The 27,297-nt window shown below is 44.1% G+C and overlaps 1 protein-coding gene across 1 annotated transcript in view; it reads left to right on the forward strand.

The window, feature by feature from the left end:
* Positions 1-1,433: 1,433 nt before the first annotated feature.
* LOC133361317 (zinc finger protein 91-like) overlaps positions 1,434-27,297 on the forward strand; it is a gene marked incomplete at its 3' end in the record, with an annotated part of 1,159,662 nt that continues 1,133,798 nt past the window's right edge. The window contains exons 1-3 of the mRNA XM_061580255.1: positions 1,434-1,475; positions 3,180-3,830; positions 15,115-15,128. Of these exons, the coding sequence (XP_061436239.1) occupies positions 1,434-1,475; positions 3,180-3,830; positions 15,115-15,128 (707 nt within the window). The remainder of the gene's footprint in view (positions 1,476-3,179; positions 3,831-15,114; positions 15,129-27,297) is intronic.

Raw genomic sequence — 27,297 nt, forward strand, 5'->3', positions numbered from 1 at the left:
TGTTATAATAACTAGCAGTCGCCGCCCGCTTCGCGGGCGGTGTGTATATACTTGGTTGGTGGGGAGTTGAAAGTGGCTGGACACAATAGACATGTTTTGGTGATTGTTCAATGTTTATTTTTGTGAGATTATATGTATTTTTATGAGACGCTCAATCGACATTATTCAATAATGCAACTTATTCAAATATAGAATGCAACTTATTCAAATATCTGGCGATTCATGATATTCTTCGTGTACACTCCGTCTTCCTCCTCGTCGTCAGGTCCCTCAATAAGCGCCTTGATGTTGGATCTTGCCGTGACTCGCGATAGTGCCACGTACAGTTGGCCGTGCGAGAAGCATGGCGTTGGTAGATATAATCCCAGGTTGTGAACAGTTTGCCCTTGCGCCTTGTTGATGGTCATCGCGAAGGCTGGGACAATGGGAACTGCTTGCGCCGAAGTCGAAATGGGAAGTCCTTCGTGTCGTCGTGGCTGATGAAGATGATCCGAGGGATCAACACCTCCTCACCGTTATGGGTTCCTGTCATGATAGTCGCGTGTGGCTTCATTTCCACGATGCGCAGCCGTGTTCCGTTGCACAGGCCAGCGTCCGGGTTCAAGTTGCGCATCATCATCACTGGGATGCCTTTCTTGAGGATCAACTTGTGTGGCGGAACCCCGTTGATGTTCACCGAGTTGAGGACCTCTGTCTCAAAGAATGCTGACCCTGCTCTCTCGTCGTCCTCAACCGAATCTGTAGACAGGTACACTTGTGGAGTTTCTCTGAGGCGATCCACGACACCCTCATTCACTCGCTGCACAGCGGCGTTGGTCGGTGTCAGAATAGTGCGGCGAGCGAAGTAGTCGTTCGTTGCCACCGTAGGGTAATTCAATTCATTTGCACTGTACATGGCATCGACAATCCTCTTCAACCCGAGTGAAACGGGCAGATGATTGCCGTCCTCATCTCCGTCGATGTCTGGGTCGTATTGAGGATTGCCGATCACCATGGCACGCGGAATCTTGATGCAATCCGGACCGAGGTCTGGATCAACTTCATGCCTACCCTCTCCGACTTTCAAAAGAAAATCTGAAAAGGCAGCAAGTTCTGCGGCTGATTCTTGGTTCTCTGCACACTGGACTCTCATCTTCACAGTCAGATGAACTTGCTTGAAGTGGGACCACAGGTCGGACGACTTGAAACACGCATCCACAGTATCAGCTGGTGTTCCTTTCTTGACAACTGGAAGAATCTGTCGAAAGTCACCGGACAGGACAACCACTTTGCCTCCAAGCGGTTCATACAGATTGTCCAAAATATCGCGAAGCGTGCGATCCACCGCTTCAGACGCAAACCAGTGCGTCATTGGGGCTTCATCCCAAACGATAAGACTTGCCTCCTTGATAAATGCTTTGAGCTTGGACTGTTTTCGAATGAAGCATGTGGATATGTTCGTCGGTTTCAACGGGATCTTGAACGTGGAATGTGCGGTACGGCCGCCTGGAAGCAGCAGCGAGGCAATGCCGCTGGAAGCAACAGCAATCGCAATCTTGCCTTTAAGACGTATCTTCGCCAGCACATGGTTGAGCAGCGTGGACTTCCCCGTGCCGCCCGGACCATCGATGAAGAACAGCTTTTGATCGGGTTGACTGTCTTCGACTGAGCCAACAATTTCGTCGTAGATTTCTGTCTGGTTCGTGTTGAGTCTGTCAGCATCTTCTACGATGTCTTGTAGCTCGTTTCTATCATATCCTTCCAATTCGCGGCGGATATGGTTGTTCTCAAGCAGCGAGTCCAAGACCAAGTGTGGGTACTCGGAAAGCTGCGGGAGGTCGTCAAAGTCCGACAGAGCGATCCCACCTGCCGTGAGGAACTCGTGGAGGCTGTGAAGGGTCTTGAACTTTACCATTTGTTCTTTGTTGGTCAGCTCGCGGTACTGGTACTCGTAATCGCGGGCCAATTCGTCGTAGAATTTATCCCAGAGATCCTTCGTATCTGCTGGCATGGAATACAGCAGAATCGTAGCGAAGAGTTGACGAAGCTGGTACGGCATCTGAAAGAGCGAGGCTTCTTCTAGACACGCAACCCATTCGCGATCGCTCTCAAGGTAGCCTGCTCGCATTTGATCAACTCTGATATTGTATACTCTCACATGTTAAGCTCTATCATAGTGAAACATAATAGTATAACCTATGAACTACAACCTATCCATTGTAACGCTGTAAAATAATATTACCTATTGGGTTTCACTCCCTCGTCGAGAAGGCCGCTCTCTTCCTTTTCTAAAGTTACATGCTAATTTCTCTGCATTCACTTTAAATCGAGGACAACGTTTTTCCATTTATTCAAAATAAGCGCACAATTACACACTGAGATGCACTTACATATTCATGCATGAAGTACAATGGACACATTACTCTTCGGTATGTTAATAGATATGCGGATTGTACCTTCCAAAATTAACAATCGAATGCAAAAATCCTGAAAGACAAAGGATTGGATCCGAGGGGGGGAGTTATAAGGCGGCTCAGAAGCAGAGCTCAATGCCATTTCGAGAGGGAACTTGATGAGGTTGGACGCTCGACTCGTCGCTCTGCTGTTCGCCCTTCAACCGCGAGACAACGCAGCCTGGCGAGCACAATTGCTGTGTCGACAGTTAGGCGACTTTGCGTCGGGAGAGTTCGTGGCGACATCTTCAGACGGGTTCCAGACATCGATATACCGTGAATCTCCAAGTAAGTGTCTATTTTCGGGGATAAACTCTTAAACGTTTTCGTCGTCAAATTAGCGGGATTTTTTTGCGTCTCGGTTAGAGTGTCGTTCTTGTTTTAGCAGTTAACAAAATCTGAAACTCAACGCTAAACATCCTTGCGGCCGATAGCGTACTTTTGACTCAATAACACCACTACTGTTACTACGCTCACATGGAGCAGAGACGCTCTCCACAGCCCCACGCACACGGGGGCAAGGAACAATTCAATTGCTCTGTGTGTGGGAAGGCATTTTCATGGTCATCAAGTCTTAAGAGACACCAGAGAACACACACGGGTGAGCAGCCATTCCTGTGCTCTGTGTGTGGGAAAACATTTGCACACTCATCACATCTTCAGAGTCATCAGAGAACACACACGGGCGAGAAGCCATTCCTGTGCCCTTTGTGTGGGAAGACATTTGCACAGGCATCACATCTTCAGAGTCATCAGAGAACACACACGGGCGAGAAGCCATTCCTGTGCCCTGTGTGCGGGAAGACATTTGCACAATCGACAACTCTTCAAACTCATCAGAGAACGCACACGGGCGAGAAGCCATTCCTGTGCCCTGTGTGTGGGAAGGCATTTGCACGGTCATCAACTCTTCAAACTCATCAGAGAATGCACACGGGCGAGAAGCCATTCCTGTGCCCTGTGTGTGGGATGACATTTGCAAAGTCATCAAATCTTCATAGTCATCAGAGAACACACACGGGCGAGAAGCCATTCCTGTGCCCTGTGTGTGGGAAGACATTTGCAAAGTCATCAAATCTTCATAGTCATCAGAGAACACACACGGGCGAGAAGCCATTCCTGTGCCCTGTGTGTGGGAAGGCATTTGCAGACTCATCAACTCTTCATAGTCATCAGAGAACACACACGGGCGAGAAGCCATTCCTGTGCCCTGTGTGTGGGAAGGCATTTGCAGACTCATCAACTCTTAATAGTCATCAGAGAACACACACGGGCGAGAAGCCATTCCTGTGCCCTGTGTGTGGGAAGACATTTGCAAAGTCATCAAATCTTCATAGTCATCAGAGAACACACACGGGCGAGAAGCCATTCCTGTGCCCTGTGTGTGGGAAGGCATTTGCAGACTCATCAACTCTTCATAGTCATCAGAGAACACACACGGGCGAGAAGCCATTCCTGTGCTCTGTGTGTGGGAAGAAATTTGCACACTCATCAACCAGGAACGGGCATCAAAAGGTCCACAATGATAGGAAACTGAAATCAAAAGCTGAAATTCAAGGTGCTGCAATGATTCCTGAAGAAGTTTCCACCTTCGATCCCATGCAGTTGGATCCCGAGAGATGGCTGGATGTAATGGAGTGGCTCGAGAGTCAACCAGAGAGCTCGGGGTGACTGAAAAAATATGATGTCATATTAAGCCGTATCGAGTACTTTTGTGTGTAATTTTGACCATTTTAGTTTTACAGTTTTTGTGAGAGTTTAATGACGTGCCCAGTGGTGGTTTGTAATGTTATCGGATGACTTGCCGAAGTGGTGTGATGAGGACTGGTTGTGAGAGGGTTAAATTGTAGTCGTTAAGTGTTCCTGTTGAGCTAAAGTTGGAATGCGTCTGTAGGTACATCTTTACTCAACATTTTAAACGGTTTTTTTTCGAGCATATAGCTGTTTTTATTGGTATTAATCGACTTTAGATAGCCGATTTCAGGATGTACATGAATGACAAGTTCGTTGGATATATGGCCTTGACTACAACATAGACGCACAGTGAACAAATGTGGTGAACTAATAAGGAAATCATGGGGAATGACACTTTAACGCTTTGGTAATGGTTTGCATTGTACTGGAAATGTGTGAACATAGGACATAATAAATATTCCCTTCGAGTTTTGACGTAAAAATGATTGCAGATGAATAAAAACGTATTTTTAACAAATGTTTGTCCGGTCTTTATTTTATAATGTTCCTATGTTAAGAGAATTTCAGGTGGAGGATCTCCGTCACACAAGTGTGCCCTTAACCGGCAGCATCTTGGCTGTCTACACGATTAACACGTGTTCCTTGAGGTGAAAGGTCCCCGTAGTTAATCGTTCATCAACGTACCAGTCCCTAATCCCGAAGTATGTCGGGGATAAACTGTACTCTACAACATGTAAACTGTAATACTATAAACGATAACACTGAACATTAAACGATTATAAACTAGTGTTTTAATTTATAACCATTTAAACTGAGGTAAGGTATTATAATATCATTAGAATCACAGTGTGGTCGTATACGAATCGCTAATATGTATGTATAGTGTACGTGCAAGGATCGGATAAAAATTATTACAATTACAACATGGTCATATACAATCACGATTTTCACTGCTAGATGTCATCAAATAACAAAAGACGGAATATATTTATATAAATACACGCACAAACCCATTATAAACTCATGAGATTATGAATCGTTACAATTATTATAACAATCACAAATTGTAACAAAGCGAAATTCCAACAAGCAAAACACCACGCTCACGTGACGAATTCTTAAACAAACTGCTACACTATGGGGACCTCATTTGCCAGTAAAAATATGATAATTGGTTCTTTACCCTTCTATCTGGCAACAAACTGCTACACTCAAGTGACAGAACTCAACAAAAAAACGCCGCAATAAAAAGAACCACATCAATGAACAAATTCTAAAAACAGACAACACACGCACGTTAATAGCTGTTAGAAGAAGACAACACCTAGCACCTTCAACTATACACATCATACAGCCAACTCGTAAATGGGGCGGTATATGACAGCCTTCCGAAACGTCGTTATTTATTTTGTTTTATTTCTACCTACGTGACTTTACCGAAAGAACCAAAGAATAGAGATATTCTAATACAATATTAGAGGATATTCTAATACGATATTAGAATATAATTAGAAGTATTAGAATCGCAATGTGATCGTCTTGGAATCACACTGCGCATATGTATGTAGAGTGAACGTGCAAGCGAACTCTGCTCGTATGTATGAAAACGCACTCCCTTATGACCGACATTGTACAAATTTTTGTTGATCGAGTAGAACAAGGCCCGTGCCACGTCCAAACGAATTCTTATCAACAATAGTGTCCTTAAATAGTATGCTAAAGTAAATGTTATAACTGGATTAAACGTGCACCTCTTAACCCCTCCCTCGCATTTACGACTAACAATTTGCATTTGCACATAACCTACATTAAAGCACAGTAATTTGCTAATACGACCATATTGTTATTCTAAAATTTGAATGCGATTCTTGCCCTGTACCCCCACAGTTCACATATCCGACCCCCGGTTTGATTGAACAGATAATTTACATACATATGTGTAGAGTGCGATTTTAATACTTCTAATTAGATTTAAATACCGTACCTCCGTTTATGGTGCTATGAATTATAAAACCAGTTGATAGTTTATAGACGTTTAATGTTCAGTGTTATTGTTTATAGTGTTATCAGTTTACGTGTTTTTAAGTACAGGTGATTCCCGGTATACTTCGGTATTCTGGACCTGAACGTTGCGAAACGATTCATAACGAGGACCTTTCCCCACCAGAGCGCAATACGCTAATGAAAAGAACTCGGGGCGGCGGGAACACGTGCTTCCATGGGCAGTGGGGGACAGGGCATGGTTGTATTGCCCACAGGTGCCACCGGGAAAATCCCCCAAGTTGCTCCGCCCATGGCGGGGTCAGGTAGAGGTCATAGAGGTGGGTGATGTAAAGACAGTGCGTCAACTAAGGGACAAGAGGTGAGGAACGAGGTTAGGGGCTGTGTTGGCTGGTTGCTGTCTCGTCGTCGTCGTTGCTATATCGTGACGCCTGGGGTCTGAAACCGCGTTAAAGACTAAATAAAAGAACCCTCTGCAGTCTGAGTCCGGAGTCATTACAATTGTAACGATTCATTATTTCACGGGCTAATATTGGTTTGTGCGATTATTTTACATACTCATACTGAATATTGCTATTTGATGCCATTGAGATGGAACATTCATCCAGCAGTGGACAGCTTGATCCTAATACTACCAAAGTGTTATTCGAATAATTGCAATCCCATCTTGATCCTGAACCTTCCATTTAACATATTCCACCCTTGGTTGGCACGTCCATATTACATACATACGTTTTACATGCATACATGTTACATACATACATTTTACATGCATACATATTACATACAGACATGTTACATACTCACGAGCATAGTGTGATTCCTATAGGATCACGGTGTGAAGCTAAGAATTCGAATGAGATTCGAATATCACACTTCAATGTACGGTGTTCTATTCTGTAACACTAGCTTATGATGTTATTTTATAGCGTTATAATGTATCGCTCATAGCTTATATTGTTAGAGTTCACATCATTATAGTTTACTATAACACTAGTTTGTAGTGTTATTTTAAAGCGTCGCAATGTATAGCTCATAGTTTAAAGGTTATATTGTTAGAGTTTATAATGTTAGAGTATGCAATGTGAGTTTACAATTTGAGAGTTTGTGGACGTGCCCTGTTCTCGTGGGACCCGACACGGATTTGGAAATTATTGCAAAGATCATGTCTGAGCTGGGATGAGCGACTAATGTTTACTTTGTTTAATCATAACTGTGTGTAGGTTAGTGCCATCGGTGCTTAGTGAATACTACTCATGAATGAACTCATACTTCTTTCGGATATAAATTGAAATCATGTTGGTAGAACAAGTCGCCTGCCTTTTCTAGACGAATTGTTATCTTCAAGTGTGTCCGTAAATAAACTGCTAAAATACACAGCATAGGGAAGGCTGCCTTGTTGGGGAGATGTAGTTTGGGTAAGGCGCTGTGGCTGGGTGATGACACGGATTCTGAAACAATGGAGTTAAACACTCGCTGCTTGGCCCCGTCGACAGAAGCGAAGGCTGTCATATACCGCCCCATTTACGAGTTGGCTGTATGATGTGTATAGTTGAAGGTGCTAGGTGTTGTCTTCTTCTAACAGCTACTAACGTGCGTGTGTTGTCTGTTTTTACGATTTGTCCATTGATGTTTTTTTTATTGCGGCGTTTTTTTGTTAAGTTCTGTCACTTGAGTGTTGCAGTTTGTTTAAGAATTCGTCACGTGAGCGTGGTGTTTTACTTGTGGGAATTTCGCTTTGTCACAATTTGTGATTGTTATAATAATTGTAAAGATTCATAATCTCATGAGTTTATAATGGGTTTGTGCGTGATTCTTATACGACCACACTGTGATTCTAATGCTTCTAATGATAGTATAATACCTTACCTCCGTTTAAATGGTTATAAATTAAAACACTAGTTTATAATCGTTTAATGTTCAGTGTTATCGTTCATAGGATTACAGTTTACATGTCATAGAGTACAGTTTTTCCCCGACATACTTCGGAATTAGAGACTGGTACGTTGATGAACGATTAACTACGGGGACCTTTCCCCTCAATGAACACGTGTTAATCGTGTAGACAGCTAAGATGCTGCGGGTTAAGGGCACACTTGTGTGATGGAGATCCTCCACCTGAAATTCTCTGAACATGTTTTTGCTAGGAACATTATACAATAAAGAACTGACAAACATTTGTTAAAATACGTTTTTATTCATCTGCAACAATTTTACGTCAAAACTCGAAGGCAATGTTTATTACGTCCTATGTTCAAACAGTTACAGTACAATGCAAATCATATCCGTTCCAGGAATACCAAAGCGTTAAAGTATCATTCCCCATGATGTCCTTATTAGTTCACCACATTTGTTCACTGTGCGTCTATGTTGAAGTCAAGGCAATATATCCAACGAACGCGTCATCAATGTATATCCTAAAGTCGACTATTATCAACCAAAAAAAGCTTAATACTTGAAAAAAACGTTTACAACCACTGCTCATCACACCACTTCACCAAGTAATCCGACAACATCAAAACTCACCACGTGCACGTCAAGAAACTCTCAAACGAACTGTAAAACTAAAGAGTCAGAATTACACACAAAAGTACTCAAGACAGCTTAATAGGTATAACCGCATGCAACATTATATTTCAGTCACCGCTAGCTCTCGGGTTGATCCTCGAGCCACTCCATTACATCCAGCCATTTCTCGGGATCCAACTGCATGGGATCGAAGGTGGAATTATCTTCAGGACTCATTGCAGCACCTTGAATTTCAGCTTTTGATTTCAGCTTCCTATCATCGTGGACCTTCTGATGCCTCTTCCGTTTTGAAGACTGTGCAAACGTCTTCCCACACACAGTGCACAGGAATGGCTTCTCCCCCGTGTGTGTTTTCTTATGATCTTGAAGAGTTGATGAGTGTGCAAATGTCTTCCCACACACAGAGCACAGGAATGGCTTCTCCCCCGTGTGTGTTCTCCGATGGTTTTGAAGAGTTGATGCCTGTGCAAATGCCTCCCCACACACAGAGCACAGGAATGGCTTCTCGCCCGTGTGTGTTCTCTGATGGTCTTGAAGAGTTACCGAGTGTGCAAATGCCTTCCCACACACAGGGCACAGGAATGGCTTCTCGCCCGTGTGTGTTCTTTGATGGTCTTGAAGAGTTGACGATTGTGCAAATGCCTTCCCACACACAGGGCACAGGAATGGCTTCTCGCCCGTGTGTGTTCTCTGATGGTCTTGAAGAGTTGACGAGTGTGCAAATGCCTTCCCACACGCAGAGCACAGGAATGGCTTCTCGCCCGTGTGTGTTCTCTGGTGTCTCTGAAGATGTGATGGCCGTGAAAAGGACTTCCCACACACAGAGCAATTGAATGGCTTCTTGCCTCCGTGTGCGTGGGGCTGTGGAGAGCGTCTCTGCTCCATGTGAGCGTAGTAACAGCACCGGTGTTATCGAGTCAAATGTACGCTATCGGCCGCAATGATGTTTAGCGTTGAGTTGTGGATTTTGTTAACTGCTAAAACAAGAACGACACTCGCGTCTAACCGAGACGCAAAAAAATACCGCTAATTTGACGACGAACACGTTTAAGAGTTTATCCGCGAAAATAGACACTTACTTGGAGATTCACGGTATATCGATGTCTGGAACCCGTCTGAAGATGTCGCCACGAACTCTCCCGACGCAAAGTCGCCTAACTGTCGACACAGCAATTGTGCTCGCGAGGCTGCGTTGTCTCGCGGTTGAAGGGCGATCAGCAGAGCGACGAGTCGAGCGTCCAACCTCATCAAGTTCCCTCTCGAAATGGCATTGAGCTCTGCTTCTGAGCCGCCTTATAACTCCCCCCCCTAGGATCCAATCCTTTGTCTTTCAGGATATTTGCATTCGATTGTTAATTTTGGAAGGTACAATCCGCATGTCTATTAACATACCGAAGGGTAATGTGCCCATTGTGCTTCATGCGTGAATATGTAAGTGCATCTCGGTGTGTAATTGTGCGCTTATTTTGAATAAATGGTAAAACTTTGTCCTCGATTTAAAGTGAATGCAGAGAAATTACATTTAACTTTAGAAAAGGAAGAGAGCTGCCTTCTCGACGAGGGAGTGAAACCCAATAGGTAATATTCTTTTACAGCGTTACAATGGATAGGTTGTAGTTCATAGGTTATAATATTATGTTTCACTATGATAAAGCTTATCATGTGAGAGTGTACAATATCAGAGTTGATCAAATGCGACGATCAAGGGCGTCAATCGGGTGAGTTTGATCAGAGGCTTTAATCAAAGGCGTCATCCCATCACGGAACACCACCTCCCTGCGTTTATTACAGCAACAGAAGCAACAACAGCAGCGACAACAACAGCAGCAACATCACATTTCGAGGGCGACGCAGCTACTTCCGATTCTGCTGCCCAGCTGTTTGGAGTCAGGACCTGCTCTCGCAGGAGCCCACACGTCTTTGGAAATGATTGCGATGATCATGTCTGAGCTGAGAATTAAGTCACTCAAGATTTCTTTGTTTAACCATAACTTTAGGTAGGTTAGTGTCATCGGGGCTCTGTGAATACTACTCATGAATGAAATCACACTCCTGTATGACCGACATTGTACTAATTTTGGTTGATCGAGCAGAACAAGTCACATGACATGTCCAGACGAATTCTTATCAACAACAGTGTCCTTAAATATGATGCTAAAATAAATGTTAACACTGGATTAAACGTGCACCTCTTAACCCCTCCCTCGCATTTACGACTAACGATTTGCATTTTCACATGTGCATGATTCTTATACGACCACACTGTGATTCTAATGATATTATAATACCTTACCTCCGTGTATATGGTTATAAGTTTATAATCGTTTAATGATTAGTGTTATCGTTCATAGTATTACAGTTTACATGTTATAAAGTACAGTTTATCCCCGACATACTTCGGGATTAGGGACTGGTACGTTGATGAACGATTAACTACGGGGACCTTTCCACTCAAGGAACACGTGTTAATCGGGTAGACAGCCAAGATGCTGCCGGTTAAGGGCACACTTGTGTGACGGAGATCCTCCACCTGAAATTCTCTTAACATGTTTTTTCTGGGAACATTATAAAATAAAGACCGGACAAACATTTGTAAAAAATACGTTTTTATTCATCTGCAATCATTTTTACGTCAAAACTCGAAGGGAATATGTATTATGTTCTATGTTCACACATTTCCAGTATAATGCAAACCATTTTCCGTTCTAGGAATACCAAAGCGTTAACATATAATTCCCCATGATTTCCTTATTAGTTCACCACATTTGTTCATTGTGCGTCTATGTTGAAGTCAAGGCCATATATCCAACGAACGCGTCATCAATGTACATCCTGAAACTCCGGAGTTTGCTTTATCTTCTTGGAAGCCCTCTTCTCCAAAGCTCGGAGCTATTGGGCCCCACACAGGATTGGAGGACGTGGCGGCGGCGATGGCGGCGGTGGTGGAGGTGGTGTCAGTGGTAGTGGTGGTGGCAGTGGTAGTGGTGCTGCTGCTGGTGGTAGCGGTCTGGAGCCATTGTCGCTCGATCTTGGCGAGGCGCTGCTCTTCCTCGAGGCACTTTTGCTCCACAAGACGCTTCTCCTCCATCAAGTGCTCCTCCTCCTCTTGACGCTTCACCTCAACGAGGCGCTTCTCCTGCATGAGACGTTTCTCCTCGAGGAGCTTCACCTTGCGAAAGCGCCTCTCCTCAAGACGCTTCTTCTTCTTCTCGAGACGCTTCAGCTCTATGAGACGCTTCACCTCAAAGAGGCGATTCTCCTCCATGAGGTGCTTCTCTTCCTCGACCCGCTGCACCTCAAGGAGGCGCTTCTCTTCTTCCACCCGCTTCTCCTCCATGAGGCGCTTCTCTTCCTTGACCCGCTTCACATCTATGAGGCGCTTCTCTTCCTCCAGATGCTTCTCCTTGAGACGCTTCACCTCGCGAAGGCGCTTTTCCTCTATGAAGCGCGTTTCTTCAAGGAGGCGCTTTTCCATGACGCGTTTTACGTCGTTGAGGATTTTGTTTCGAAGGCACTTCTGCTCCGTTTGGTGCTTCACCTTGGCGAGGCGCTTCACCTCATTGGGGCGCTTCTCTTCCATTGTGCATTTTTCCTTTGCAAGGCGCTTGTCCTCCTGGAGACGCTTCACTCCGCTGAAATTCTTCACCTCCCCAATGCTCCTCTGTTCACGCGAAGATAAGCACATGACCAATCAGACGTGCACTCAGGACAAAATCCATTCTCGCAGGCACACAAACATGGACGGGCACATAGACAAACAAAAATGCATACTGGCACATCTATGTACGGATGCAAGAATGCACATTAACTCATGCAAACATGCTAGCACACGTATGAATATACACTATCACCTAATGTTATCAAAATACATGTTACATCCTCATATTCTCACAAATTCAATACACGCACTTAATGCAGTGATAGTCTACAACGATTTCATGGCGATTGTTGGCAACAATCATCACGGGCAATAGTTTCCACAGAATCTTCTATTGTAAAGATCTGTATGCCCATAATCTGGACACATTTTATTGCAGCACCCATAATGGGTAACTGGAATGGCAACTTCCAATCAGCTCACAGACATAATTCATGAGATTGCCTGATATCATTCTGTCTTCATTGGTAATGAATGGCGACTTCATTTGCCTGCACGAGTGGGATATGGCATGACGTGATGGTGGAGAGATGGAGTGATGGTGTTGGGAGATGGTGTTGTGATACGGAGAGGTGAAATTGTGGAATGTTCTGGAGAGACGGTGCCTTGTGATGGTATTGACGCTTTATGAGGCTCTATGATATTGTATTGATTCTCGATTTGAAGCTTTCGTGACTGCAAGCATTCATACTCACGTATGTGACTTTACCGAAAAAACCTAAGAAAGAGTCACATACGTGACTTTACCGAAAAAACCTAAGAGTATATTGTATTGAGTTGGTGGTGGTGTGGTGTGATGAGAAAGGTGATGTGAAGAGATGGTGTGGTGATGTGAGGTGTAGCAATGTTTTGGTGCAATGGTGTGGGAGTGTGGAGAGAATGTGGTGTTTGACTCCCATAGACCCCATACACACCTTTGGGGAACGATTTTCATAGCTTTGGCCTGGGAAAGGGTCCACTTCATCCATAATGTCCCCCCACGTGGTCGACTGGCGCCATGACTCCCGGGCTACGGAAAACAAAATTAATTCAAAGGACGAGTCATGTATTAGAGAACGAAGCACGTGGATATTCACACAACTAATTCTGAGATTCTTGTAATTACCTCTTAACACATAACATGACCTGCTGTTGAGAAACATTAGTCACATGGCAGTAAAACATTACAAGTAATATTTTTGTAAGCATGTTGAGATCATCAATTTCATAAAGTTGAGACCCCAAATTAAACCAATATGGCTGAAACGCAGCTCTAAATCCATGTTGTCTGCCACCCTTAACCGTTTACCTCTTCCCATCACCACCAAGCCACGTCCACTAAAAATAATTAATCAGGGAGCTGCCTCCTCTGCATAAAAACCACGTGCTGCAGGTATTTGGGATAATTGTTTTTTTACCCTTCTATCTGGCAACAAAACTGACACCTTTTTACAAGGAGTCATGTTTGCATAGAACATAAGTTGTTAATGAGATTGTTTATTTGTGTGTGTCTGTTATCTATGTCTGTGTCAGGTTACATATCTATGTTTGTCGCTGTGTGTATTTGTTAATTTATGATGGGTGGTGATGATGCTGTTTCTTGATAATGGATGGTGGTGATGATGATGGGTGGTGATTATGAAGGGTGGTAATGATGATGGTTGGTGATGATAATGTGTAGTGATTATGATGGGTGGTAGTAATGATCATGGGTGGTGGTAATGATTGGTGAGGTTATGATGATGGGTGGTGATGATGATGGGTTGTTGTGATTATGGGTGTTGATGATGATGGATGATTGGTGGTGGTTATGATGAATGTTGGTTGTGATGGTTGGGTGGTGGTGGTGGTGACGATGGTTGGTGATGGTGAGTTGATAGTGATAATGATGATTGGTGATGATAATGGGTGTTGATGCTGATGATTATGGGTGGTGATGAGTAAATGAGCCACCACCCAATATATAACAGCAACAGAAGTAACTACAGCAGCAACAATAACAGCAGCAGCAACAACACATTTTGAGGGCGACGCAACTACTTCTGATTCTGCTGTTTCTGCTGCTCGACTATTTGTAGCCAGGCCCTGCTCTCGCGGGACCCCACAAATCTTTGGAAATGATTGCGATGATCATGTCTGAGCTGAGAATTAAGTGACTAAACGTTACTTTGTTTAACCATGACTGTGTGTAGGTTAGTATCTGGGGGCTCAGCGAATACTATTCATGAAAGAACTCGTACTCCTTTATGACCGACATTGTACTAATTTTGGTTGATCGAGACGAACAAGGCACGTGCAGACGAACTTTTATTTCCAATATTGTCCTTAAATTTGATGCTAAAATAAACGTTAACACTGGATTAAACATGCACCTCTTAACCTCTGCCTCGCATTTACGACTAACAATTTGCATTTACACTTAACATACAGTCAAGCACAGTAAAATGCTAATACGACAATATTGTTATTCTAGGAATTTGAATTCGATTCTAACCCTGCACCCCACCCCAGTTTGCATATCCAACCCCCGGTTCGATGGAACGTTCGCTTTACATACATATGAGCAGAGTGCGATTATAATACTTCTAATGAGATTTGAATACCGTACCTCCGTTTATGGTGTAATGAATTAGAAAACCAGTTTATAGTCATTTAATGTTGAGTGATATCGTTTATTATGATACAGCTGAAGTCATAGAGGTGAAACGGCTGCAGTGTGTATGAATACAGATAGGGCGTCGCCGTTGGTTCGTCCACCCATCCCGCCTCAAGACTTATGTCCGTCCCCACCCAGACAGCTCATCCCCATGTCCTGTACAGCCCAAGTCTGGTGTGTCCGACGTGGTGGGGCGCTCGGCAACGGAAACCGTATTTCCAAAGGAAATGTGTTGTGGCGCCCACAGTTTCTGAGCCCCTGATGCCCGGGGTGCCTCACGGATCCGCCACGTTCGAGGTACCGGTGCCTGGAGCCTGGTCATATTCTTCAAAAGAAGTCAGGGACCTGCCTAATCCTTCAAGGCTGTGGTGCGAGCCCTTGACGCCCCGAAATGCACAAGATTTCACCATGGGCGCGGGACGGGCGTCGAGAACCAAGTCAAAATGCGCAAGGTTGCGCTTGTAGGCTCCACGCCCAATATCAATGCTGTATATTATTAATTCTGACCTTACTCCCTCCCTTTGATGCTGCTAATCCTGCATAATGCACGGGCATAATGACTTTAAACCCCTCGCCAAACCTCCTACGCATTTCACAAGTAGTGCTAATCGCATATCTGCATTTCCCATAAATATGCTAAACTCCTCTTGATATGCAAATTATTTTGTCAAGACGCTCTTCGCCCCTCCATCGCAGCAGCATAAATAGTCGCTCCAAGCCTGGAGCGTGACATTCAGACTCTGTCTACTTGACGGACCTGTTCTCCACCTGAGGACGGCTGCTTGCGTTGTGGCCGAAACGTCGTGAGAATTATTTTATTATGTTTTATTTTTATTATTTTATTACTTCCCTTCTACGTGACTTTACCAAAAGAACCAAGAAGATGTATATTGCTATTCGGTTCCATTGAGATGGAACATTCTACCAGCAGTGGGCAGCTTGATTCTAATACGACCATGGTGCGATTTTAATAATTTTGATGCGATTCTAAATCTGGCACCACCCAGGCCGCATTTACGACTCCCGATGTGCATCAACATATAACATACATTCTAGCTCAGTGTAATTCTAATACTATCATAGTGTTATTCTAATCATTTTTATCCGATCATAATCCTGCACCCCCCAATTCGCATATCCGACCACCGGTTCGCATGTCCAAAGGCCATAGATGCATATTACATGCATACGAGCACAGTTCGCTTGCACGTACACTATTATAAACGAAATTCTCAGTTTTTTTAAATGAACGTAGTTTTTTCATATCATATGAAATGCAATTATGTTATAATATGTGATTGTTATACACTTTATCTGTTTACATACCGTATATAGCTATTCGATTCAATTAACATGACATTCATCCAACAGTGGACAGTTTTATTCTAATACGACTAACGTGGGATTTTAATAATTGTAATGAGATTCAAATCTTGCATATCCTACCCCCGGTTCGCATTCACTTAACATGCATATGGTCACAGTATGATTCTAAGATTATCACAGTGCGATTATAATTATTATTATGCGATTATAATTACGAACCTCCGTTTATTTTGTTCAAAACTAATAATACCGTACCTCTGTTTTTGGTGTTATAAATGATTAAACTAGTTAATAGATTATTTATTTTAACTATTTTTGTTATCGTTGATAGTGTTACAGTTCACACGTCATACTTGATGATTAGGGGCCGTAACGTTGCGAATAGATTTATAATGGGGACCTTTCCCCTCCAGGGACACATGTTAATGGAGAGACAGCCAAGATGCTGCCGGTTAAGGGCAGATTTGTGTGACGACGATCCTCCACCTAAAACTCGCTTAAAACACGTTTTTGCTATAAACATTATAAAATAAATAAACGGACACACATTTGTTAAAATACGTTTTTATTCATCTGCAATCACTTTTACGTCAAAACTCGAATGGAATATTTATTATGTCATATGCTCAAACAGTTACAGTACAATGCAAACCATTTCCGTTCCAGGAATACCAAAGCGTTAAAGTATAATTCCCCATGATTTCCTTATTAGTTCACCACGTTTGTTCACTGTTCGTCTATGTTGAAGTCCAACGAACGCGTCATCAATGTACATCCTAAAGTCGATTATTACCAACCAAAAAAAGCTTTATACTTGAAAAAAAAACGTAAAAAAAATGTTTAGTAAAGATCTAACTACAGATGCATTCCAACTTTAGCTCAACAGGAAGACTTAAACACAACAATATTGTCTGGAATTGAACCATCTCACAACCACTGCTCATCACACCACTTCACCAAGTAATCACTACCTGCACGTCAATAAACTCTCAAACGAACTGCAAAACCAAAGGGTCAGAATTACACACAAAAGTACTCAAGACAGCTTAATAGGTATAACCGCATGCAACATTATATTTCAGTCAACGCTAGCTCTCGGTTCGATCCTCGAGCCACTCCATTACATCCAGCCATCTCTCGGGATCCAATTGCATGGGATCGAAGGTGGAATTATCTTCAGGATTCATTGCAGCACCTTGAATTTCAGCTTTTGATTTCAGCTTCCTATCATCGTGGACCTTCTGATGCCTCTTCCGTTTTGAAGACTGTGCAAATGACTTTCCACACACAGAGCACAGGAATGGCTTCTCGCCCGTGTGTGTTCTCTGGTGACTCTGAAGAGTTGACGAGTGTGCAAATGTCTTCCCACACACAGAGCACAGGAACGGCTTGTCGCCCGTGTGTGTTCTCCGATGGTTTTGAAGAGTTGATGCCTGTGCAAATGCCTCCCCACACACAGAGCACAGGAATGGCTTCTCGCCCGTGTGTGTTCTCTGATGGTCTTGAAGAGTTACCGAGTGTGCAAATGCCTTCCCACACACAGGGCACAGGAATGGCTTCTCGCCCGTGTGTGTTCTTTGATGGTCTTGAAGAGTTGACGATTGTGCAAATGCCTTCCCACACACAGGGCACAGGAATGGCTTCTCGCCCGTGTGTGTTCTCTGATGGTCTTGAAGAGTTGACGAGTGTGCAAATGCCTCCACACACACAGAGCACTGGAATGACTTCTCGCCCGTGTGTGTTCTCTGATGAGTTTGAAGAGTTGACAATTGTGCAAATGCCTTCCCACACGCAGAGCACAGGAATGGCTTCTCGCCCGTGTGTGTTCTCTGGTGTCTCTGAAGATGTGATGGCCGTGAAAAGGACTTCCCACACACAGAGCAATTGAATGGCTTCTGGCCTCCGTGTGCGTGGGGCTGTGGAGAGCGTCTCTGCTCCATGTGAGCGTAGTAACAGCACCGGTGTTATCGAGTCAAATGTACGCTATCGGCCGCAATGATGTTTAGCGTTGAGTTGTGGATTTTGTTAACTGCTAAAACAAGAACGACACTCGCGTCTAACCGAGACGCAAAAAAATACCGCTAATTTGACGACGAACACGTTTAAGAGTTTATCCGCGAAAATAGACACTTACTTGGAGATTCACGGTATATCGATGTCTGGAACCCGTCTGAAGATGTCGCCACGAACTCTCCCGACGCAAAGTCGCCTAACTGTCGACACAGCAATTGTGCTCGCCAGGCTGCGTTGTCTCGCGGTTGAAGGGCGATCAGCAGAGCGACGAGTCGAGCGTCCAACCTCATCAAGTTCCCTCTCGAAATGGCATTGAGCTCTGCTTCTGAGCCGCCTTATAACTCCCCTTCCCCCTAGGATCCAATCCTTTGTCTTTCAGGATATTTGCATTCGATTGTTAATTTTGGAAGGTACAATCCGCATGTCTATTAACATACCGAAGGGTAATGTGCCCATTGTGCTTCATGCGTGAATATGTAAGTGCATCTCGGTGTGTAATTGTGCGCTTATTTTGAATAAATGGAAAAACTTCGTCCTCGATTTAAAGTGAATGCAGAGAAATTACATTTAACTTTAGAAAAGGAAGAGAGCTGCCTTCTCGACGAGGGAGTGAAACCCAATAGGTAATATTCTTTTACAGCGTTACAATGGATAGGTTGTAGTTCATAGGTTATAATATTATGTTTCACTATGATAAAGCTTATCATGTGAGAGTGTACAATATCAGAGTTGATCAAATGCGACGATCAAGGGCGTCAATCGGGTGAGTTTGATCAGAGGCTTTAATCAAAGGCGTCATCCCATCACGGAACACCACCTCCCTGCGTTTATTACAGCAACAGAAGCAACAACAGCAGCGACAACAACAGCAGCAACATCACATTTCGAGGGCGACGCAGCTACTTCCGATTCTGCTGCCCAGCTGTTTGGAGTCAGGACCTGCTCTCGCAGGAGCCCACACGTCTTTGGAAATGATTGCGATGATCATGTCTGAGCTGAGAATTAAGTCACTCAAGATTTCTTTGTTTAACCGTAACTTTAGGTAGGTTAGTGTCATCGGGGCTCTGTGAATACTACTCATGAATGAAATCACACTCCTGTATGACCGACATTGTACTAATTTTGGTTGATCGAGTAGAACAAGTCACATGACATGTCCAGACGAATTCTTATCAACAACAGTGTCCTTAAATATGATGCTAAAATAAATGTTAACACTGGATTAAACGTGCACCTCTTAACCCCTCCCTCGCATTTACGACTAACGATTTGCATTTTCACATGTGCATGATTCTTATACGACCACACTGTGATTCTAATGATATTATAATACCTTACCTCCGTGTATATGGTTATAAGTTTATAATCGTTTAATGATTAGTGTTATCGTTCATAGTATTACAGTTTACATGTTATAAAGTACAGTTTATCCCCGACATACTTCGGGATTAGGGACTGGTACGTTGATGAACGATTAACTACGGGGACCTTTCCACTCAAGGAACACGTGTTAATCGGGTAGACAGCCAAGATGCTGCCGGTTAAGGGCACACTTGTGTGACGGAGATCCTCCACCTGAAATTCTCTTAACATGTTTTTTCTGGGAACATTATAAAATAAAGACCGGACAAACATTTGTAAAAAATACGTTTTTATTCATCTGCAATCATTTTTACGTCAAAACTCGAAGGGAATATGTATTATGTTCTATGTTCACACATTTCCAGTATAATGCAAACCATTTTCCGTTCTAGGAATACCAAAGCGTTAACATATAATTCCCCATGATTTCCTTATTAGTTCACCACATTTGTTCACTGTGCGTCTATGTTGAAGTCAAGGCCATATATCCAACGAACGCGTCATCAATGTACATCCTGAAACTCCGGAGTTTGCTTTATCTTCTTGGAAGCCCTCTTCTCCAAAGCTCGGAGCTATTGGGCCCCACACAGGATTGGAGGACGTGGCGGCGGCGATGGCGGCGGTGGTGGAGGTGGTGTCAGTGGTAGTGGTGGTGGCAGTGGTAGTGGTGCTGCTGCTGGTGGTAGCGGTCTGGAGCCATTGTCGCTCGATCTTGGCGAGGCGCTGCTCTTCCTCGAGGCACTTTTGCTCCACAAGACGCTTCTCCTCCATCAAGTGCTCCTCCTCCTCTTGACGCTTCACCTCAACGAGGCGCTTCTCCTGCATGAGACGTTTCTCCTCGAGGAGCTTCACCTTGCGAAAGCGCCTCTCCTCAAGACGCTTCTTCTTCTTCTCGAGACGCTTCAGCTCTATGAGACGCTTCACCTCAAAGAGGCGATTCTCCTCCATGAGGTGCTTCTCTTCCTTGACCCGCTGCACCTCAAGGAGGCGCTTCTCTTCTTCCACCCGCTTCTCCTCCATGAGGCGCTTCTCTTCCTTGACCCGCTTCACATCTATGAGGCGCTTCTCTTCCTCGAGATGCTTCTCCTTGAGACGCTTCACCTCGCGAAGGCGCTTTTCCTCTATGAAGCGCGTTTCTTCAAGGAGGCGCTTTTCCATGACGCGTTTTACGTCGTTGAGGATTTTGTTTCGAAGGCACTTCTGCTCCGTTTGGTGCTTCACCTTGGCGAGGCGCTTCACCTCATTGGGGCGCTTCTCTTCCATTGTGCATTTCTCCTTTGCAAGGCGCTTGTCCTCCTGGAGACGCTTCACTCCGCTGAAATTCTTCACCTCCCCAATGCTCCTCTGTTCACGCGAAGATAAGCACATGACCAATCAGACGTGCACTCAGGACAAAATCCATTCTCGCAGGCACACAAACATGGACGGGCACATAGACAAACAAAAATGCATACTGGCACATCTATGTACGGATGCAAGAATGCACATTAACTCATGCAAACATGCTAGCACACGTATGAATATACACTATCACCTAATGTTATCAAAATACATGTTACATCCTCATATTCTCACAAATTCAATACACGCACTTAATGCAGTGATAGTCTACAACGATTTCATGGCGATTGTTGGCAACAATCATCACGGGCAATAGTTTCCACAGAATGTTCTATTGTAAAGATCTGGATGCCCATAATCTGGACACATTTTATTGCAGCACCCATAATGGGTAACTGGAATGGCAACTTCCAATCAGCTCACAGACATAATTCAAGAGATTGCCTGATATCATTCTGTCTTTATTGGTAATGAATGGCGACTTCATTTGCCTGCACGAGTGGGATATGGCATGACGTGATGGTGGAGAGATGGATTGATGGTGTTGGGAGATGGTGTTGTGATACGGAGAGGTGAAATTGTGGAATGTTCTGGAGAGACGGTGCCTTGTGATGGTATTGACGCTTTACGAGGCTCTATGATATTGCATTGATTCTCGATTTGAAGCTTTCGTGACTGCAAGCATTCATACTCACGTATGTGACTTTACCGAAAAAACCTAAGAAAGAGTCACATACGTGACTTTACCGAAAAAACCTAAGAGTATATTGTATTGAGTTGGTGGTGGTGTGGTGTGATGAGAAAGGTGATGTGAAGAGATGGTGTGGTGATGTGAGGTGTAGCAATGTTTTGGTGCAATGGTGTGGGAGTGTGGAGAGAATGTGGTGTTTGACTCCCATAGACCCCATACACACCTTTGGGGAACGATTTTCATAGCTTTGGCCTGGGAAAGGGTCCACTTCATCCATAATGTCCCCCCACGTGGTCGACTGGCGCCATGACTCCCGGGCTACGGAAAACAAAATTAATTCAAAGGACGAGTCATGTATTAGAGAACGAAGCACGTGGATATTCACACAACTAATTCTGAGATTCTTGTAATTACCTCTTAACACATAACATGACCTGCTGTTGAGAAACATTAGTCACATGGCAGTAAAACATTACAAGTAATATTTTTGTAAGCATGTTGAGATCATCAATTTCATAAAGTTGAGACCCCAAATTAAACCAATATGGCTGAAACGCAGCTCTAAATCCATGTTGTCTGCCACCCTTGACCGTTTACCTCTTCCCATCACCACCAAGCCATGTCCACTAAAAATAATTAATCAGGGAGCTGCCTCCTCTGCATAAAAACCACGTGCTGCAGGTATTTGGGATAATTGTTTTTTTACCCTTCTATCTGGCAACACAACTGACACCTTTTTACAAGGAGTCATGTTTGCATAGACCACAATACCTGCAGTCATAATACAAACAAAAGACATAACTCTGATAATGTGCACTGTCCTTGAAGTTGATTGGTCCACACCCGAGACAGCTTTCCTTAGAGCCTAGTCTCACATGGGTTGGACCAGATGACGCCAAAAGGCGCACAACTCAAAGACAATGCACCATCAGAGTATGAGAGCATAAGGTATTTGGGACTTACCATCATAGTCCTCCAAGATCTCAGCCCACTTGCGTTGTCTGTCCATGTTGTTGGGAAGGAATAGTTTCTGTTTGATGTTGGAGGGCCTGGGGAGGTTGTAAAAACGCTCAGATTTATCAGCCTTTTGAATCACTCATCCTCTCAATTATTACAAATTTGATCACTCGCTGTACCAATCAAATCACTTTCGTGCCGTTTGTTTTACAAGTCCACTCACTCGCTTGTTTGCCCACTCACGCGTGTGTCAGATCGCTCACTCATCCACCCACGCGAACATGTTTATTCCAACTGCCTATTGCATTAAACATAATCGCCAGACAATACCGTGATGTTTAACCTCTAATCCAGACAAGCATGTTTATGCACAGCCCATTTGTATTAATCGACTGTTTGATAAAGGCCCCCTATGTCTTGTAGGTCATTGGGGTCAAATGACCATACTTTAATCATTTGTTATAACTCGAGAATGACGTCGTAGGTCACTTGATGTCAGAGGTACCGCCCATGTGGCTGTGACATCACAGATAGGAGACGTCTATGGCAGCAGCTTGGGTCTGAACTAAAAGGCAGACTGCTCCCCCGTGTTGGAAAACATTCAATACATGCAATGCAGGGCACAATTATGCAGGCAATCAGAACACAATCATTATAGACATGTTAATTATATTATATGACATTTAAACAGGTTAGTTATGAACGTTTTAAATGTTGACTTGCTTTGGGTCTAAACAATGACAGTAACAGTAACATATCAGAGCATGCCAAGTAACCTAACTAATAGTCATAATTTGGTTGCAGAAAATCCAAATATCAACATATTCAAATATAATGAAGCTTTAGTTTGTAGTCAAAACGTGCAATAAAAATAAACAACACACATCGTCAACAGGGACGCTCACGATAATTGTTTTTTTACCCTTCTATCTGGCAACAAAACTGACACCTTTTTACAAGGAGTCATGTTTGCATAGACCGCAATACCTGCAGTCATAATACAAACAAAAGAACATAACTCTGATAATGTGCACTGTCCTTGAAGTTGATTGGTCCACACCCGAGACAGCTTTCCTTAGAGCCTAGTCTCACATGGGTTGGACCTGATGACGCCAAAAGGCGCACTGTAAAAAGGTGTCAGTTTTGTTGCCAGATAGAAGGGTAAAAAAAACAATTATCATATTTTTACTGGCAAATGAGGTTCCCATAGGGACGCTCACCTCGTTGACGATTCGCTCTGCAAAGGCTTCTTCTGCTGCTGCTCACTCGTGTGCATTCCTCTCGACTGCGGGTGGAGGCGTGGCTATGACGTAACAGAGGTGACGTCACTACAGCGAGGCTCCGCCCCCACGCGCTTGGCGCACACAGAGCACAGGAACGGCTTCTCGCCCGTGTGTGTTCTCTGGTGTCTCTGAAGATGTGATGGCCGTGAAAAGGACTTACCACACACAGAGCAATTTAATGGTTCCTTGCCCCCGTGTGCGTGGGGCTGTGGAGAGCGTCTCTGCTCCATGTGAGCGTAGTAACAGTAGCGGTGTTATCGAGTCAAAAGTACGCTATCGGCAAGGATGTTTAGCGTTGAGTTTTGGATTTTGTTAACTGCTAAAACAAGAACGAGTTTATCCGCGAAAATAGACACTTACTTGGAGATTCACGGTATATCGATGTCTGGAACCCGTCTGAAGATGTCGCCACGAACTCTCCCGACGCAAAGTCGCCTAACTGTCGACACAGCAATTGTGCTCGCCAGGCTGCGTTGTATCGCGGTTGAAGGGCGATCAGCAGAGCGACGAGTCGAGCGTCCAACCTCATCAAGTTCCCTCTCGAAATGGCATTGAGCTCTGCTTCTGAGCCGCCTTATAACTCCCCCCCTAGGATCCAATCCTTTGTCTTTCAGGATATTTGCATTCGATTGTTAATTTTTGAAGGCACAATCCGCATGTCTTTTAACATACCGAAGGGTAATTGTGCCAATTGTGCTTCATGCATGAATATGTAAGTGCATCTCGGTGTGTAATTATGCGCTTATTTTGAATAAATGGAAAAACTTTGTCCTCGATTTAAAGTGAATGCAGAGAAATTAGCATGTAACTTTAGAAAAGGAAGAGAGCGGCCTTCTCGACGAGGGAGTGAAACCCAATAGGTAATATTCTTTTACAGCGTTACAATGGATAGGTTGTAGTTCATAGGTTATAATATTATGTTTCACTATGATAGAGCTTAACATGTGAGAGTCTACAATATCAGAGTTGATAAAATGCGACGATCAAGGGCGTCAATCGGGTGAGTTTGAACAGAGGCTTTAATCCAAGGCGTCATCCCATCACGGAACACCACCTCCCTGCGTTTATTACAGCAACAGAAGCAACTACAGCAGCAACAACAGCAGCAACATCACATTTCGAGGGCAACGCAGCTACTTCCGATTCTGCTTCCCAGCTGTTTGTAGTCGGGACCTGCTCTCGCAGGACCCCACACGTCTTTGGAAATGATTGCGATGATCATGTCTGAGCTCAGAATTAAGTCACTCAAGATTACTTTTTTAACCATAACTTTAGGTAGGTTAGTGTCATCGGGGCTCTGTGAATACTACTCATGAATGAAATCACACTCCTGTATGACCGACATTGTACTAATTTTGGTTGATCGAGTAGAACAAGGCACATAACATGTCCAGACGAATTCTTATCAACAACAGTATCCTTAAATATGATGCTAAAATAAATGTTAACACTGGATTAAACGTGCACCTCTTAACCCCTCCCTCGCATTTACGACTAACAATTTGCATTTGCACATAACATACATTCAAGTACAGTAATTTTCTAAAACGACCAAATTGTCATTCTAAAATTTGAATGCCATTCTAACCCTCGACCCCCACAGTTCACATATCCGACCGTCGGTTCGATTGAACGGACAATTAACAAACATGTGTAGAGTTCCATTATAATACTTATAATGAAATTAAAATACCGTACCTCCGTTTATGGTGGTATAAATTATAAAACCAGTTGGTAGCTTTTTTGTCGTTTAATGTTTAGTGTTATTGTTTATAGTGTTATCAATTTACGTGTTTTTAAGTACAGGTGATTCCCGGTATACTTCGGTATTCTGGACCTGAACGTTGCACCGTCTCTCTGGGGACCCGTGTGGTGTGTGTAGCGGGCATCACGGGGTGGGCGGGTAGTGTGGTGATAGTGGTCACGGTCGGCACCGATGCACGACCACCGCCACCACCCCTACTGGGCGGTGGACCTGCCACCACAAAGCAGCACGCGGCGGAGGAGTGAGGCGATCGCTCTCGCCACGCGAGCGAGGCTCCCTCGCTTCCTCTTCTTTTCGTGCATCTCCACCTGCACCTCTTCCGTTTTCTCCTCCGTCTCATCCTCCTCCATCCCCTCTTCTTCATCCCCCACCACCATCTTCTCCTCTACCTCCTCCTCTTCCTGCGCCACCTCCATCTTCTCCATCTTCTTCTCCTCCGCTAGCACTATCTCTTCCTCCTTCATCTCCTCCTCATCTTCCGGCACCACCATCTCCACCACCGTCTTCTCTTCCTCCTCCACCACCATTGTTTCCCCTTTGTCCGTCGTCTCCATGTCCTCCACCACGACCATCTGTTCATCCTTTGTTGTCTCCTTGTCCTCCATCTCCGTATTGTCTTTCTCCTCTCCCTCCGTGTTCTCCTCCATTGTCACCATCACAATCTCGTCCTCCTTTGCCTTCTCTTCCTCCGAGTTCTCCTCCTCTGTCTCTACCTCATCCTCCATCATCTCCTCCTTCACCTCTTGCTTCGTCTCCTTCTCCACAACCTCTGTCTTCACTGCAAAGGCCTGGACGAGTGAGGAGGAGGGCTGAGCTGGCTCAGATCTGTGAAGAGACAACACGACACCGTTCTAGATTTGAAGCTTTCGTGACTGCAATAATTCATATTCTTAGGTGTTTTCGGTAAAGTCACGTAGGTAAAAAAACATTTAAAAGTAAAATAAAATAACATAAAAAATAAAAATCACGACGTTTCGGAGGCAACACAAGCTTCCGTCTTCAGGTGGAACCATTCACAGCCACGACAGCTGTATAAAGTAAATGAGAGATTGTAGAAGCTACCACTCCGTTTATATAATGGTTGGAGAAGGTGGTGGGGCAAGGGCCGCATACTTTTATTAATATGGTAAGGTGAGGCTTAAGACTAAGAATAGACTGCATAACAAAGGCTGAGCCTTTGTTATGGAGAGGTGCGGTTTGTGACTCAACCTGTAACAGGGAGACCACCACTAGACATGGTAAAACTGTGATGGTTGTCTGTCAAACACGACACCGTTCCACCTTGCTGCTACGGCAGACATCGCCATCTCCCCATCGTCCGTGGGTGGAATGTGTGGCGGATTAATTCGAGCTGAATAGAAACAGCAATAACGACATGGCCAGTGAGTGTGCATAGTATTGGTGCTGTCATTCTCATGGCGCCAGGCTATCCTTGAGATAGGTGCAGCTGTGTCTCACACAGACTGCTGTAGTTTCACAGTAGTGGGTGGCGTTGCTGTGCAAATTTAGCTGAATAATTTGAAGTGACATTTTTTTGGTTCTTTCGGTAAAGTCATGTAGGTATAAAATAAAATAAATTAAATCACAACGTTTCGATTGTAACACAAGC

Source organism: Lethenteron reissneri, chromosome 72 (genome assembly GCF_015708825.2).
Source record: "Lethenteron reissneri isolate LAM-NWPU_2019-01 chromosome 72, ASM1570882v1, whole genome shotgun sequence".
Taxonomy (NCBI): Eukaryota; Metazoa; Chordata; class Hyperoartia; order Petromyzontiformes; family Petromyzontidae; genus Lethenteron; species Lethenteron reissneri.